We start from the raw sequence: 15,831 nt of genomic DNA, 5'->3' as shown, positions 1-15,831 counted from the left end.
AGGAGTCTCGCCGCGGCATTCTGCACCCGCTGGAGTTTCTGGGTCAGTCTCAAGGGCAGCCCCACGTAGAGCGAGTTACAATAATCCAGTCTGGAGGTGACCGTCGCATGGATCACAGTGGCTAGGTCAGGACGAGAGAGATAAGGGGCCAACTGCTTAGCTTGGCGGAGATGAAAAAATGCCGCCTTTGTTATAGCTGTAATCTGCGACTCCATAGAGAGGGAGGTATCGAAGATTACACCCAAACTCTTAACGGACGGTGCTGGCACTAATTGCACCCCCGCAAGAGATGGGAGTTGCCCCCTCGATCCCATATCGTCCCGCCCCAGCCAGAGGACCTCTGTCTTCGAAGGATTTAACTTCAACCGGCTCCCACGCAACCATCCAGCCACAGCTTCCAGACATCTGGTCAGTGTGTCTGGGGCCGAGTCAGGATGGCCATCCATCAACAGATAGAGTTGGGTGTCATCAGCATACTGATGGCAACCCAGCCCAAAACTCCGGACAAGCTGGGCGAGGGGGCGCATAAAGATGTTAAAAAGCATCAGGGAGAGAATTGCACCCTGAGGCACTCCACACACCAAGGAGTGGCGTGATGACAATTCCCCCCCAAGCGCCACCCTCTGTCCCCGACCAGAGAGAAACGAGCGCAGCCATTGAAGGACTGTGCCCTGGATCCCCACGTCGGCAAGGCGGTGGTCCAGGAGTTCGTGATCGACCATGTCAAAGGCTGCTGACAGATCTAGAAGAATCAGCAGCCCCGACCCGCCTCGATCCAGCTGTCTGCGGAGATCATCTGTTAGGGCGACCAGAGCCGTCTCGGTCCCATGACCAGCGCGGAAGCCGGACTGGAATGGGTCCAGAGCAGATGTTTCATCCAGAAACCTACCAAGCTGTTCAGCAACCGCTCTCTCAATCACCTTACCCAGGAATGGAAGATTCGAGACCGGGCGGTAATTGGATAGATCTGAGGGATCTAATGATGTTTTCTTTAAGAGCGGACGCACCACCGCCTCCTTCAGTTCCCCTGGGAATATCCCGGTGCCAAGGGACAAATTGATGATATCCCCCAGGGGCCCCCGCACCTCGTCTGGACACGCTCTAATCAGCCATGACGGGCACGGGTCAAGAGGACAGGTGGTGGGCTTTCCAGCTTGGAGGAATCTGTCCACATCGGCTGGAGATATCCGGTCAAAGTGGTCCAATACTGGACCCGAGGACAGTCGAGGGGCCTCCAGTTCCTTTATTGTATCCAAATTGGCAGGGAGGTCATGGCGGAGCAACAGGACCTTCTCCGCAAAAAAGCTCGCAAATGCCTCACAGCTGTGTGTCAGATTGTTATTTAAATTTGGCTGTCCTTCAAGGGACGTTAAAGACCGAATTATACTAAATAATTGTGCCGGGCGAGAGCTAGCGGATGCAATGGAGGCCGAGAAGTAAGACTTCTTAGCAGCCTTCACTGCCATCTCATAGGTTTTCATAAAAACCCTATAAGATGTTCTTGAGGCTCCGTCACGGGCACCCCGCCATACTCGCTCTAGCCGTCTGAGGTCCCGCTTCATTTTCCGAAGCTCCTCGGTAAACCAGGGAGCCCGGTTTCTGCGGGGTCGCAGAGGGTGCTTAGGTGCGATCTCATCGATGGCTGCCAGGAGCTGGGTATTCCAGCCCTCAACAAGCTCAGTCAATGAGTCGCCAGGGGGAGCATGGTCCCGCAAGGCTTGACGGAATCTATCCGGGTCCATCAGCCTCCGCGGGCGAGCCCAAATCGGCTCGCCACCTAAGCAGGATGGGGGTGGAAAGTCAATCCTGGCTTTCAGAGCGTAGTGATCAGACCATGGCACCTTCATCGAAGGAGACATGATCACATCTATACCGGCGCCAAAGATCAAATCCAGCGTGTGGCCTGCTTGATGTGTGGGGCCCGAAACAAACTGGGAGAGCCCTAGTGTCGCCATGGAAGACACCAGGTCCAGAGCCTGTGAGGAGGGAGTGGCATCAGCGTGGAAGTTGAAGTCTCCCAATACCAATAGGTTAGGGAACTCCAAGGCCCAGCCGGCCACCGCCTCCAGCAGGCCTGACAGGGTGGCTGCTGGTGCGCTAGGTGGCCGGTACACCAGCCAGACAGCCAAGCTCTCCTCGGAGCCCCACACTAGGCCAACACATTCAATGCCGGGGATCGATGGCGATGGTAGAGCCCTGAAAGAACAATCTTCCCGGATTAATACTGCCACCCCTCCCCCCCGGCCCACAGTCCGTGACTGGTGGAGGACGGAGAAACCCGGGGGCGCCATCTCTCGTAAGGTAACAGTTACCCCTTCGCGCACCCAGGTCTCCGTCACACAAGCCAGGTCAACTCCCTGCGAGATAAAGAAATCTCGCAGGGTAGCAGTTTTGTTGCCTATAGACCTGGCATTGCACAACACCAGTGAAGGAGGTGAGTAATCCTTGCTCACCCTACCCTCGTCTCTCGGGATGGGGCGCAGATTGGAAGGGGTACGAGCATATCCATATCTCGATCCCCTTCGCCTATAACATCTGCCCCCACCGCCATACCTCCCTCGCCCCTCCACGGTCGCAATCCCAAGCCTCATACTAACCTCCATTTACAAATAGAAAACAAAACAACCAAAACAATTATACCCAAACAAAACCAATCCCCGCCCCACTCAGTGTCCAACCCCCCCCCCAAAAAAACAAAATGGAACAAACAAAAATACATAAATAAAAACCACCATTCACGGTGGTACAACAAAGTAAACAATAAAAGCACCTTTAAAACACCTTAAAATATATAAAAACATCTTTAACATTTGCAGCAGATAATGAAATAATATAATATTATAAAAAACAACAACCCCCATTTAAGGTGCTGCAAATTAAAGCAATTAAAACATTTAAAACTATTTTGTCCATTGCTGCCGGTAGCTGCTCTGTCCTCTAAACCGTGATGGTAGTGCAGGCCCTGCCCCCTAGGCCGGATGGAGTTGGCAGGAGAGGGAGCGGTCTTCCCGGCACTCACGAAGCAGCAACAGCAGTCTTGTCCCGGAGGCCTCTCCCAGGCCTCTTATGCTGTGGCGATGAGTGCAGGCCCCGCCCCTTAGGCCAGATGGAGTTGGCAGAAAGGGAGCGGTCCTCCCAACACTCACGCAAGCAGCAGCACCAGCAGTCTTGTCCCGGAGGCCTCTCCCAGGCCTCTTATGCTGTGGCGATGAGTGCAGGCCCCGCCCCTTAGGCCAGATGGAGTTGGCAGAAAGGGAGCGGTCCTCCCAACACTCACGCAAGCAGCAGCACCAGCAGTCTTGTCCCGGAGGCCTCTCCCAGACCTCTTATGCTGTGGCGATGAGTGCAGGCCCCGCCCCTTAGGCCAGATGGAGTTGGCAGAAAGGGAGCGGTCCTCCCAACACTCACGCAAGCAGCAGCACCAGCAGTCTTGTCCCGGAGGCCTCTCCCAGGCCTCTTATGCTGTGGCGATGAGTGCAGGCCCCGCCCCCTAGGCCAGATGGAGTTGGCAGAAAGGGAGCGGTCCTTCATTTCATTTTTATGTTCCTATATTCGGCCTATTATTGCCTGTATTCCTAAGTACATAGACCGGAGAAAAAGTTATATGGAAATGTGAAGCTGCTTTATTTGTTTATTTCTGGGTTAGATAATTGGTCTTCATAGCCCAAAACTATCTGCTCTGAGTGGGAGCAGCTTTTGAAGATCCGAGACTTCTTAGACTCTTTTTACATCAGGGGTGGGAAACCTCAGACCTAGAGGCCAAATGTGGCTCTCTAGGACCCTGCCTCGCCCTTGGGAGCCTCCTCAGACCAGTCTTTCTGAACCTTGGGTCCCCGTATTTTATTGGGCTACAACTCCCATCATCCCTAGCTAGCAGGACCAGTGGCCAGGGATGATGGGTGTTGTAGTCCAACAACATACAGGGACCCAAGGTTCAGAAAGGCCGCCTTAGGCAATGCACTCCCCTCAACCACATATCCTCCTTGAGTCTTTTTGCCTGGCTGGCAAGCATCTTGCTTTCCTGGCTGGAGGATAGACATATAAGGAACACCAGGTTAGGGTGAGAGTTCTGGCTTGAATTAGACCCATGTAGTGAAGATTATATGGGAATGTCAGAGACTGCCTTAAACCCTTATATAACCAGTGGTCTGCAGGTGAGTTTCTCCTGCAAGTTCCAAAGATCTCAGAAGCCCCACTCTGCAGTAACTCAGAGCAGAGCTTTTGGAGTGGCTGCTCCCATTGTGTAGATTAGCATTCCTATTGAGATACCCACTATCTTCACTTTCCAAAAACAGTTTGCTTCTTTCTGTTTCCCCAGCTGGATAAATGGATCTTTGCCACATGTACCTAGTTTATATTGGTTTTGTTTTGTTTTAAATGTGTTGGCTGCTTTTTTGTACTTTTAACTATTTGTTTGTTTTGCAGCTTTTATTGTGCATCATCACCTTCAGACAATTTTATAGAAGGCAATTAATAAATTAATGGTGATGATAACAGTAATAATAATTTGAATCGAAGTTATTCTACTCCAGACTTAGCTCTTTTAACCCAGCAGTGGGAAACCACCAACTCACTTTCCTAATTAGTCCCACCAAGCCTCTCCATGTGGCCAAGCCATGCTCATATATGGTGTCAGGGTTGATGGGAGTTGTGGGTCTTGCACAGTTGGCATTTGTCAATGTCAACAATCAGCTGATTGTTGTTGCTTCTATCCATTCTCCACTGATCATCTGGTCAGGGTATAACCACTACACTTCCTTGTAACTTTCTGGCAGTTTCTTGTTGCAGTTACTTGGGAGTACATTTTTTTTTGGCCTATGGGACTCAGCTCTGGTTTGGGGAAGAAAGCATGTCCTACTCAGCAGTGCCTCTTGCTAATTTATAAGCATATAAGAATCTGAATTTCCTCTCCTCCCTTCTATTCCATTTAGCAAGCTCTAATGAGTAAAGGAGAAGCCAGAAGAGAGATTTGTATGAAGACAGAGCTGCTGAAAGATATCACCAACAGCAAGGAAGAAGGTAAGCAATTCATTCTGCTTGGGGCTGACCTTATGGGCATCCTTTTCAGAACTCTTGCACTTCTGGGCCCTCTTGTAAACCTTAGGGGGCCTGGTGTTAAGGGAGGAAAACCTTACATTAAAGCAAGAATGCAGGCAAACAACTATGGTATTTGACTGGGTGAATTCGTTATCGGCATATATTCAGGCAGTGTGCAGAAGACACCCCAAATAAATGTAACACAATCCTACGCGGGTCAACCCAGAAGCAAGTCCTATTGAGTTCAGTGATGCTTATTCCCAAGCAAGTAGAATTGCGATCTAGGTCTTGGAGCTATGGAATGGGTTTAAAACACACATTTTATTTCCTTTCTGAATCTCATTGGTAAAAAAATATGTTTTGGATCTGCACTGGTCAAGTCCCTAAGAGAGGACAAAGTGAATGTAGATCTTAGATTTTTAATTGTAGCAAAAATTCCTTTAGCAGGCGTGTTCAACCTCTGTGTCTTACAATGCTCCCTGTCAGGGGAAAACCATTTAAAAAATGAATATAAACCACCACAGGTATACACACAACTTGAAATGTTTATAGTGTTATTTAACAGCTGCACTACTCTTGCAGTTCAGTGACACAGATATCTATCGGAATTCCTCAGTGAAATGTGAATTTGAAGAAACCACCAAAATGTTTGTTTTCTGTTGAGAATGTCCACCTTGTTTGTCTACTTACAGTTGCATACTATCTTAAATTTGAGGCAGCATGTGTGGAATTAGCTCATATTATTATTTTTTAAATGATATTTATTAAGGTTTCAAAGAAAAGAATTACATGAATTAAAAAAAGAAGAAAAAGAAAGACAAAAATAAAAGTAAAAGAAAAAATACAAAATTCAAAATACAAAAAAAGATAAAAAACACTTAAAAAAATACATCAGTCTTTCCATACCTTACATTCATTTCCTTGTTTCTCTGACCTCCTCACGCCTCCCTTTTTTGTATTCCAATTCAGTTAGTTAATTCAGCAATTTCTTTCCCTCTTTGTTTTTATCTTAGTCCTTTAACATAATATATTATAACTTTGGATTCTCACCTGTTAACAATCCATTTTTACATACACCTTTATAACATTGCTGCTTAAACCACTTAGCTTCATTCTGACATCATTCTAACATTCATTAATTTTGCAATATTTCTGTAAATAGTCTTTAAATTTCTTCCAATCTTCTTCCACCGACTCTTCTCCCTGGTCTCGGATTCTGCCAGTCATTTCCGCCAATTCCATGTAGTCCATCACCTTCATCTGCCATTCTTCCAAAGTGGATAGATCTTGTGTCTTCCAATACTTTGCAATAAGTATTCTTGCTGCTGTTGTGGCATACATAAAAAAAGTTTTGTCCTTCTTTGGCACCATTTGGCCGACCATGCCCAGGAGAAAGGCCTCTGGTTTCTTCAGAAAGGTATATTTAAACACTCTTTTCATTTCATTATAAATCATCTCCCAGAAAGCCTTAATCATTGGGCACGTCCACCAAAGGTGAAAGAATGTACCTTCAGTTTCTTTACATTTCCAACATTTATTATCGGGCAAATGATAGATTTTTGCAAGCTTGACTGGTGTCATGTACCACCTGTATATCATTTTCATAATATTCTCTCTTAAGGCATTACATGCCGTGAATTTCATACCTGTGGTCCATAACTGTTCCCAGTCAGCCATCATTATATTATGTCCAACATCTTGTGCCCATTTAATCATAGCAGATTTCACCGTTTCGGAATTAGCTCATTTTATATCCTCATGACCCTGTTGTGGGAGGGTAGACTTGCCTGAGATTAATCTTGAGGGGACAATTTGAGAAATGTCCTTTCTTATAAGCATAAGAACTCCCATGCTGCAAGGTGGACAAGAAAGAGTGTTGGCTTTGAATGTGGGAGATTTTGGTTGATCTGCAGAAATAGTGTCTGTAGAAAAGGTGTGAAATTGTTGAGAATATTTGTGCTCATCCTTGTACTTCATCGACCCCTCCCCCCACAAATATACACACAATGAAGATCAAGATAGTTATGAGCAGCACCCAGTGATAAAACAGGCTAACAAGGCCCTGGAGTACGGGCAATAATTTTTGTAATACTGCACTGGTTTTTGATGGAAATGAGGATTCTAGTGCAGAAGGTGTGTGTGTGTGTGTGTGTGTGTGTGTGTGTGTGTGTGTGCATAACCTGTATACAGTGGTGCCCCGCAAGACGAATGCCTCGCAAGATGGAAAACTCGCTAGACGAAAGAGTTTTCCGTTTTGGAGGTGCTTCGCAAAACGAATCTCCTATGGGCTTGCTTCGCAAGACAATGTCTTGCGAGTTTCTGCTGGTTTTTTTTCCCCTCCCCCCTTTTTCTAAGCTGCTAAGCCGCTTATCAGCTGATCCGATCAGCAGATAAGCCGCTAAAAGCCGCTAATAGCGCTAATCCGCTAATCCTTCAATGGGCTTGCTTCGCAAGACGAAAAAACCGCTAGACGAAGAGAATCACAGAACGGATTCTTTTCGTCTTGCGAGCCACCACTGTACACACACACACACACACACACACACACACACAGAGAGAGAGAGTATTCCAGAGAGTATTCCAGAAGGGCATTCATCGCAGTAGAAAAGTAATACTATGGTTATTAAAATAATGAGTTGCTTTATGAACTTTGCTTTGTAGAACAAATAAAATAAAGTAAGTTGATCAAAACCATATCTGCAGATACTGTGTACAATAAGTAATCCATATTGTGGAAAGCGGTTCTTGAATAAAAATATCTTCAGTGGGTGCCTAGACAAGTTTCCCCCTATATTGGTATATTTATCAAAGGAGCCAACTAGTTTGTGGGTTAAAGAATAAGCAGTAATACAATCATTTTAATAAACTGTTAAATACAATAGCACTGCCTTTACAAATTCTAAGAATAATAAAATAAATTCTTTAGATGTATATCTGAATTGTTTCATAAATGACTGGGGCACACTTTGGAGAGGCGTATATTTAAAATATTTCCAATATAGATCTAGATTGGAATATAAATATCACTTACAAAAGGCTGGGTGAAAGAGGAAGGTCTTTGGTAGGCACTGATAAGATGGCAGAGACAGCACCTGTCTGACATGAAATGGAAGGGAGTTCCAAAGAGCAGGAGCTCTCTCTTCCTGTATGCTGTTGAAAACCAGTAGCTGGGAGTCATAAGTGAGGAAATGCTGTTGCACCAGGTGCTGCTTTCAGGATTCCCACATTCATCTTACTTTGAGAATTGGATGGTGCACTAGATGTGCTTTTGGCCTCAAATAGCCAAGGTTTCCTTATGCTTGGAAGAACATAGGAAGTTGCTGTATATATATATATTTTTTAAAAAAAGATATTTATTGAGGTTTTTAACAGTAAATCACCAAACACATAAAATACCATCACCCAAACAATACAAACAAGAAAGAAAGAAAGAAAAGAACAAAAAAGTAACACAGAATGAAAAAAGATACAACAAAATCAACTATCCAGAAACCATATTACCATAACCTTTCGGACTTCCTCACACATCTCCCTTTCCTTTCATGCGTTCCCAATTATCAAATTATGAACAGCAATTTATCACCTTATTTCAGCGCTTATTTTGTAATTTTCAAATATTATATCTCCAACTTTAAATATTTTAATCAAATACTTAAGTAGTTAATTTAGACATAATATTAATCCAAGTTTCATCTTTGTTCTTAAACATCACTTATTTTCGTAATTCTTTCAACTAAATTACTGGTGCCATGTTGTTTTCTATCCTGCATCTTCTTAACATTCATACAGTTTACAATATTTTTGTAAATAGTCCTTAAACTTTTTCCAGTCCTCTTCCACTGTCTCTTCTCCCAGGTCTCGGATTCTGCCAGTCATTTCTGCCAATTCCATGTAGTCTGTCAGTTGTGTCTGCCATTCTTCCAAGGTGGGCAAATCTTGGGTCTTCCAATGCTTTGCAATAAGTATTCTCGCTGCTGTTGTTGCGTACATAAAGAAAGTCCGGTCCTTCTTTAACACCCTCTGGCCAACAATGCCCAAAAGGAAGGCCTCTGGTTTCTTAGGGAAGGTATACTTAAATACCTTTTTCAACTCATTATAGATCATTTCCCAGAAGGCCTTAACCCTTGGGCACGCCCACCAAAGGTGAAAGAATGTTCCTTCAGTCTCTTTACATTTCCAACACTTATTGTCTGGCAAGTGATATATTTTTGCAAGCTTGACTGGGGTCATGTACCACCTATAAATCATTTTCATAATGTTTTCTTTCAAGGCATTACATGCCGTGAACCTCACACCGGTGGTCCATAACCTTTCCCAGTCAGCAAACATAATATTGTACCCAATGTCCTGTGCCCATTTTATCATAGCTGATTTCACCGTTTCATCTTGAGTGTTCCATCTTAACAGCAAGTTATACATTTTTGAAAGTACCTTAGTCTTAGGTTCTAACAATTCTGTTTCTAGTTTCGATTTTTCCACCTGGAAACCTGTTTTTTTATCCAAATTAAAGACCCCCCTAATCTGAGCATAATGTAACCAGTCTCGCACTTTATCTTTCAATTTCTCAAAACTCTGCAATCTCCAAGTATCTCCATCTTTTTCTAGTATTTCCCAATACTTCGGCCATTTGGCCTCCATATTGAGTCTTTTCCGAGCCTTAGCTTCCATTGGTGACAGCCACCTTGGGGTCCTGTTTTCTAATAAGTCTTTGTATTTTGTCCAGACATTAAACACTGCTTTCCTGACAATATGGTTCTTGAAGGCCTTATGAACTTTTACCTTGTCGTACCACAGATATGCATGCCATCCAAAAGCATTGTTAAACCCTTCCAGATCCAAGATGTCAGTATTCTCCAGAAGTAGCCACTCTTTCAGCCAGCAAAAAGCTGCTGATTCATAATACAGCCTTAAGTCCAGCAGGGCAACCCCCCCCCCTCTTTCTTTAGCATCGGTTAAAATTTTAAATTTTATTCTGGGCTTTTTGCCCTGCCAGACAAATTTAGAGATGTCTCTCTGCCACTTCCTAAAACACTCCACCTTGTCCACAATCTGTAGGGTCTGGAACAAAAACAGCATTTTTGGCAATACATTCATCTTTATAGCAGCAATTCGGCCCAACAAGGAAAGCTTCAATCTTGACCAGCTTTCTAAATCCTTTTTAATTTCTGACCAGCATGAAGTCGCTGTATATTGAGTCAGACCAGTGGTCCATCTAGCTCAGTATTTTATACACTGGCTGAGGGGATTGTACCTGGAGTTTCTGGGGTTTGAATCTGAAACTTTATATGCATAGAAAGCAGGTGCTCTGCCACTGAGCTGTGGCCCGTATGTTCCTTTCAGCCTTCACTCCATCTATCCCCCTCTTTTTCTGCCTCCAGGATTTAATGCTATGGCAGCAGATGAAAATGCCATAGAGAAGCACATTGGAGAGCCAAAGATGGCCCCTGGAGGTGAAACCAATGGCTCCTATGAAAGCAACGAAGCCAAGAGCCACACAAATGCAGCTAAGAACCCTCAGGACAGCGTAAAAGTGAGCCAAGGGGACTCCACTGCGAAGCTGAGCAGAGTAGCTGAGAATGGCATTTCTGAGAGAGACAGTGACACTGGGAAGCAGAACCACATAAAAGCAAACGATTTCATGCATACTTCGGTCACGGGGAGCAATGGCTACATTTTGCCGAAGCAGATGACTCATGGGCCGCCCAAACGGACTTCTAGTGGGGCTTTTGCCACGAAGACACTTCCCGCAGGAGGAGGCAAAGCAAAGGCGATGGGCACCTTCTCCCAGGCACAGGCTGCTCTGCCGGCTAAGTCTGGGGAGGGTGGGAATGAAATGGAGGCTAAGAAATCAGCAGCGGCGCCTGCCAGCGTCAAGATCCACAGAGCTCGAAAGACGATGCCCAAGCCCTCCTCTAGCCTGGTAAAGTATACATAAAGCATCTGCTAATAAATTGTGGGGCGAGGTGTGTGTGGGTGTGTAGACGTTGGGTGTGTGTGAGTGTGGGCCAGTGTAAGCTTGAGGCTGTTGTGCAGCATTTATTCTCTCCCCAGGTGTCTGTCAAACTTGAATGTCTCTGTAGAATTCTGGGGGTTCCCAGCTCCTGAGAAGAATGACTTCTGGGGCAAACTCAGTCTAGAGTTACTTTATCTGTAACTTTGATTTAGAAAAAGATTTTGTGATCTTCTAGGACAGGAGTTGCCAATGTGGTGCCAGTGAACACAACGGCAGCCTTCAGGTCCTGCCCTGGTTCCCATTCTCTGAACACACACATACACTGTCCCCTTGGTCACGACGAGGTGAGGCGGTTACTTCTTTTCTCGCTTTAAAAGTGCATAGAGCTGAAGGAGGAAGTTGGAAGAGGGGCACTCTTTCCCACTTCCTCTTCAAGCTCTATGTGCTTTTCCAGGCCAATGGGTCCAGCTTTCAAACAGATCCCTTGGAAAAGGAAGTGAATGTGTGCACATTTTCTTTCTGCCTATTGTTTGAGGAGCAGCTATTGATTCAGGGTCAGTGAGAGAGACTTAATCAGAAGAGTAATATCTGTAGTACTCCCTCAAAAAATTCAAAGGTGCCCACAGATGTTGCAAAGGTTGAGAACCCCTGTTGTAGGAGCACTGTGACCAGCAAGTGTCCTTTGAAGTGGGTTTTTTTTGCATTCACCCATTCATTAAATTGTATAGCTGGAACATTCTGTGCTCATCCTGTAACAAGAACAGTTGATATATCTCTCCCTCCTGCTTCGGAAGGGGATGATACCTGTGTTTCTCCCATCGCTTGCAGACAGTGCACAAGGAACTGGCTTGATGGTTTCATGCCTTTAAGATCTGCCCTGGTGTAATTGTATCTCTATTTGTATTTTTTATATACAAATATCTATCTATCTATCTCTAGAAGATCATGTGATGGCTTTATACAGCCAGGCACCCAAGACATTGATCGATAAACATTTACACAACTTACACATGTGTGATTCTTGCATGAAGCTCAGGTCTTTAAGCTTGCCAGTAGATTCTTGGTTCTTGGATTTATTGGCTCATCAGCAATCCTTCCACATTTTCCAGAGAGCAGCTGCCCTGGGGCAGGCTGTAGATATCTGGCATTGTGTTCAGGGAGGCTTTGCTCAGAGTGCATAAACAGCTCTATAATTCTTCCACCTGGCATTGGTTTTTAAAGGCTCCTGCACTTGTGTGTTGTTAACAGGGACCTAGGATTGTGGTAGTGGTGGTTCACCTTTCAGAAATGTGTTTCCAACAGCCTATTCTCACCTGATGCCTGGCAAGTGTATTTAAGGTGCAGGAAGGAATTGCTTGAAGTTGTATAGTCTGAGCACGTCAAAGTGCAAGTAGATAAATAGGTACCGCTCCAGCGGGAAGGTAAATGGCGTTTCCGTGTGCTGCTCTGGTTCGCCAGAAGCAGGTTATATTTGCTGGCCACATGAACCGGAAGCTGTACGCTGGCTCCCTCGGCCAATAAAGTGAGATGAGTGCCGCAACCCCAGAGTCAGCCACGACTGGACCTAATGGTCAGGGGTCCCTTTACCTTTACCTTTACCTCATGTTATGTTTGTTTCAGGTTGCACGTTTTCAGGTTGCGTCCTGCGGCGACCCGGAAGTACCAGAAAGGGTTACTTCCGGGGTTCGCCGCTCATGCATGCACTGACGCGCAAAATGACGTCATGTGCATACGCAGAAATGGCGAATCGTGACCCGTGCGTGCACAGACGCAGGTTGCATTCTTTTCAGGTTGCAAACGGGCCTCTGGAATGGATCCCGTTCGCAACCAGAGGTACCACTGTATATATAAGTCATTCAGGTAAAAGGCTGCTGAAGATGCCTTGATTCTTCCAGCAATTCATGAGGGTAAGCAGAGAAACCCACCAGCATTGAGCCAAGGTTTAGAATGGAGAAAGGCTACGTATTGTAGATGTTAGTGCAGAGGTAGGGAATTGCAGGGCTGGAGGCCAAGCGCGCCCCTTGAAGCCTCTCTTTCTAGTCCTCGGAACTCTCCCCAGGCCACTGATCCTCACTGATACTACTTGCACCTCCAGTATTTTTGTTTATCTGGAATGTCAACTCTCATCATGTCTCCTTCTTGCCTGGATGGAGGGTAGAGCGGGATGTGTGTAGAAACTAGCTTACTGTACGGAGGAACAAATTTGCATTCATGCCCTGCCCACCACTGGCATGTGGATCTCTTATCTGAAAAAGGGAACTCCAGGATGGAATGCGGTACTTGGACAGCTGCCGAAATCTTCCCACTGCCTTGTTAGCTGAAAATAGTGGCGGCTAGGGATTTGTGATTTTTCTCTTCCTTGGAACAGTTACGGACAGCCCCCCCCCCCCGCAATTTATGCAAGTTCAATACACACACAACCATGTATATGTGAATCTCACTGAACCTGGAAGTGACCTGGAAACATCATAAACACATCACTGAAACATCATTTGGTGCATAGCTTATTATATATCTAAGTTTCTGGGTATACCCCCCTTCACCAGCAACTTGTGAGTCTGCAGCCTGTTTGAGTTGCATGTCTCTGCATTGACCTGTGTGGAAAGCCTGTTGGTTTTCATAAGAATCACCCAGGTTTTCAGGTTTTTTTTAGGCTACCTTTTGAAGCAAAGGCACTGTGTGTAAACAAAGGGTTGTATCAAAATGTTCGTTTGCTTCAGATTAGACCTACTAAAATAAATGTGCTTTTAGAAGTACCGTATTTCTCGCTCTATAAGACACACCACAAGATGCACCTAGTTTTTGGAGGAGGAAAACAAGGGAAAAAATATTCTGAATCTCAGAACAGCAAGAGGGATTGCTGCGCAGTGAAAGCAGCAATCCCTCTTGCTGTTCTGGCTTCTGTGATAGCCGCGCAGCCTGCATTTGCTCCATAAGACGCACACACATTTCTCCTTACTTTTTAGGAGGGGAAAAGTGAGTCTTATAGAGCAAAAAATACGGTAACTGACCCAGCTATGGATCTTACAGAAGAACAGGGATAATGTGCTTTCTGCAGCGAAAGCTTCTGTTTGTCCGCTGTCATCACTGGAGGTTAACGCTGAACCTGAGAAGAGTGTCACGTTTATATTTTCAGCCACAGATTTCTGATGGTAAAGTGGGAAGGGAGGAAAAACCCTGACTGCAACCCTGGAGAGCCACTGCCAGTCAGCGTAGACCAGCAGTGAGATGATTTGATTTTGCTATTAAACACTTTATTATCTTCCTAGAATGAACTGTACTGCTTCAGTTTCGCAGGTGCGGATCAGATTTTTTAAGTTCTCACTATGTTAAAAACACATCTCCAGTAGGTAGAAATGAACAGGGCAAGGGATTTATCTGATTATCAAGAAGTTTTCTGGTTCCTTCATCCTGCGGGCTTAATACTTGAAATGTGAATTAGGCTGGAAACAAATGAGGCATCAGATTGTCTGGTTGTGGCAAAAATATTATGCATGATCTTTTTCTTCCTTTTGATTTCTGAACCAAATTAGCTGATAATAATAATTTGATTATTTATACGCCGCCAATCTAGCAGGGTTGCTACTTAATTTTTTGTGCCTGAAAAAAGGTAGGGTAGTTAATTCATTATTTTCACCCCTTTTTTGTTTTTGACAACTTTCCTCTATTATCCTGAAGGGTTTCCTTGGATGTTTATTTTACGGGCAAGCAAATTGCCTTAAAACACAGATGGGGAAATTCAGGCCTGGGGGCCAAATCCAACTTCCTGAACTCCTCTATCTGGCCCTTGGAATTTCCCTCAGGCCACATCACTTACTGACTCTGCTCATGCCCTGAGTGTTTTTTGCTTACCTGGAATGTACCCTTGAACATGTCTGGATGAGGTTTAGGAGAGCAGTGTGTGTAGGAGATACTCAACTACAGTGGTACCTCTGGTTGCGAATGGGATCCGTTGCGGAGCCCCATTTGCAACATGAGCAGAACGCAACCCGCATCTGCGCGTGCTGCGATTCACCGCTTCTGCGCATGCGCATGATGTCATTTTGAACGTCTGCGCATGCGCGAGTGGCGAAACCTGGAAGTAACCCTTTCTGGTACTTCCGGGTCGCCGCAGGACGCAACCTGAAAAGATTTAACCTGAAGCAAATGTAACAAGAGCTATGAAGGTAAAATTGCTCCAGCCACTTTTGTCTCTGGCCCTACGTACCTACCCCTGGCATGCAGCCCTTGGAAAGTTGCCAGGAAAGAATATGCAGTGTTGGAAAAGGGACCCTTAGGGTCATCTAGTCAAACCCCCTGCAGTACATGAATCTTTTGGCCATTGTGGGGCTTGAACCCATAACACTTAAGAGCCTCATACTCTACCAACTGAGTCTTCTCAGTTCCTTGGGCAGAAATTAAGTTCCTTACCCCTTGCCTTAAAGAAAGGGAAGATTTTGGGAGAAATGTCAGTCTGTTTGGTTTTTTTCCCTTTCCCCCTGCAGCATTTTAGGACTTAAAAATAAAGGTGTACGTATGTGTATGTCTGTGTGTTACAACTGAGTTTTCCATAGAATCATAGAATCTTATGAGTTGGAAGGGATTCCAAGGGTCATCTATTCCAACCCTGTGCAATGAAGGAATCTCAACTAAAGCATCCATGACAGGTGGCCATGAACTTGCAGGTTTACTTCCTTTCTGTTGTATAAGGACTATCTTCTTGTTTGTGTTTTCGACCTGGGATTTTTTAGTCTCTTTAGCATCTGTTGCATTTGCTTCTTCCTGTGAAATATAAGTCTCCTTGCATTGGAATTGCTGTTGTTTGGCTCTGAACTGGCAGCCAATTTGAAACTCTTAGTTGA

At 45.1% G+C, this 15,831-nt stretch overlaps 1 protein-coding gene across 10 annotated transcripts in view; it reads left to right on the top strand.

The window, feature by feature from the left end:
- The window catches only part of EHMT1 (euchromatic histone lysine methyltransferase 1), a 155,839-nt gene that overhangs the window by 73,114 nt on the left and 66,894 nt on the right, over nucleotides 1-15,831 (top strand). For all 10 annotated transcript variants that reach the window (XM_081179654.1, XM_081179651.1, XM_081179652.1 and 7 more), the window contains 2 exons: nucleotides 4,932-5,019; nucleotides 10,416-10,957. In XM_081179654.1, coding sequence (XP_081035780.1) covers nucleotides 4,941-5,019; nucleotides 10,416-10,957 — 621 coding nt within the window. In that variant the 5' untranslated portion in view covers nucleotides 4,932-4,940. The remainder of the gene's footprint in view (nucleotides 1-4,931; nucleotides 5,020-10,415; nucleotides 10,958-15,831) is intronic.

The sequence above is a fragment of the Podarcis bocagei genome (assembly GCF_964188305.1).
Source record: "Podarcis bocagei genome assembly, chromosome: Z".
Taxonomy (NCBI): domain Eukaryota; kingdom Metazoa; phylum Chordata; class Lepidosauria; order Squamata; family Lacertidae; genus Podarcis; species Podarcis bocagei.
The sequence above is the reverse complement of the archived record's forward strand: the minus strand, read 5'-3'. Positions and strand labels throughout refer to the sequence as shown.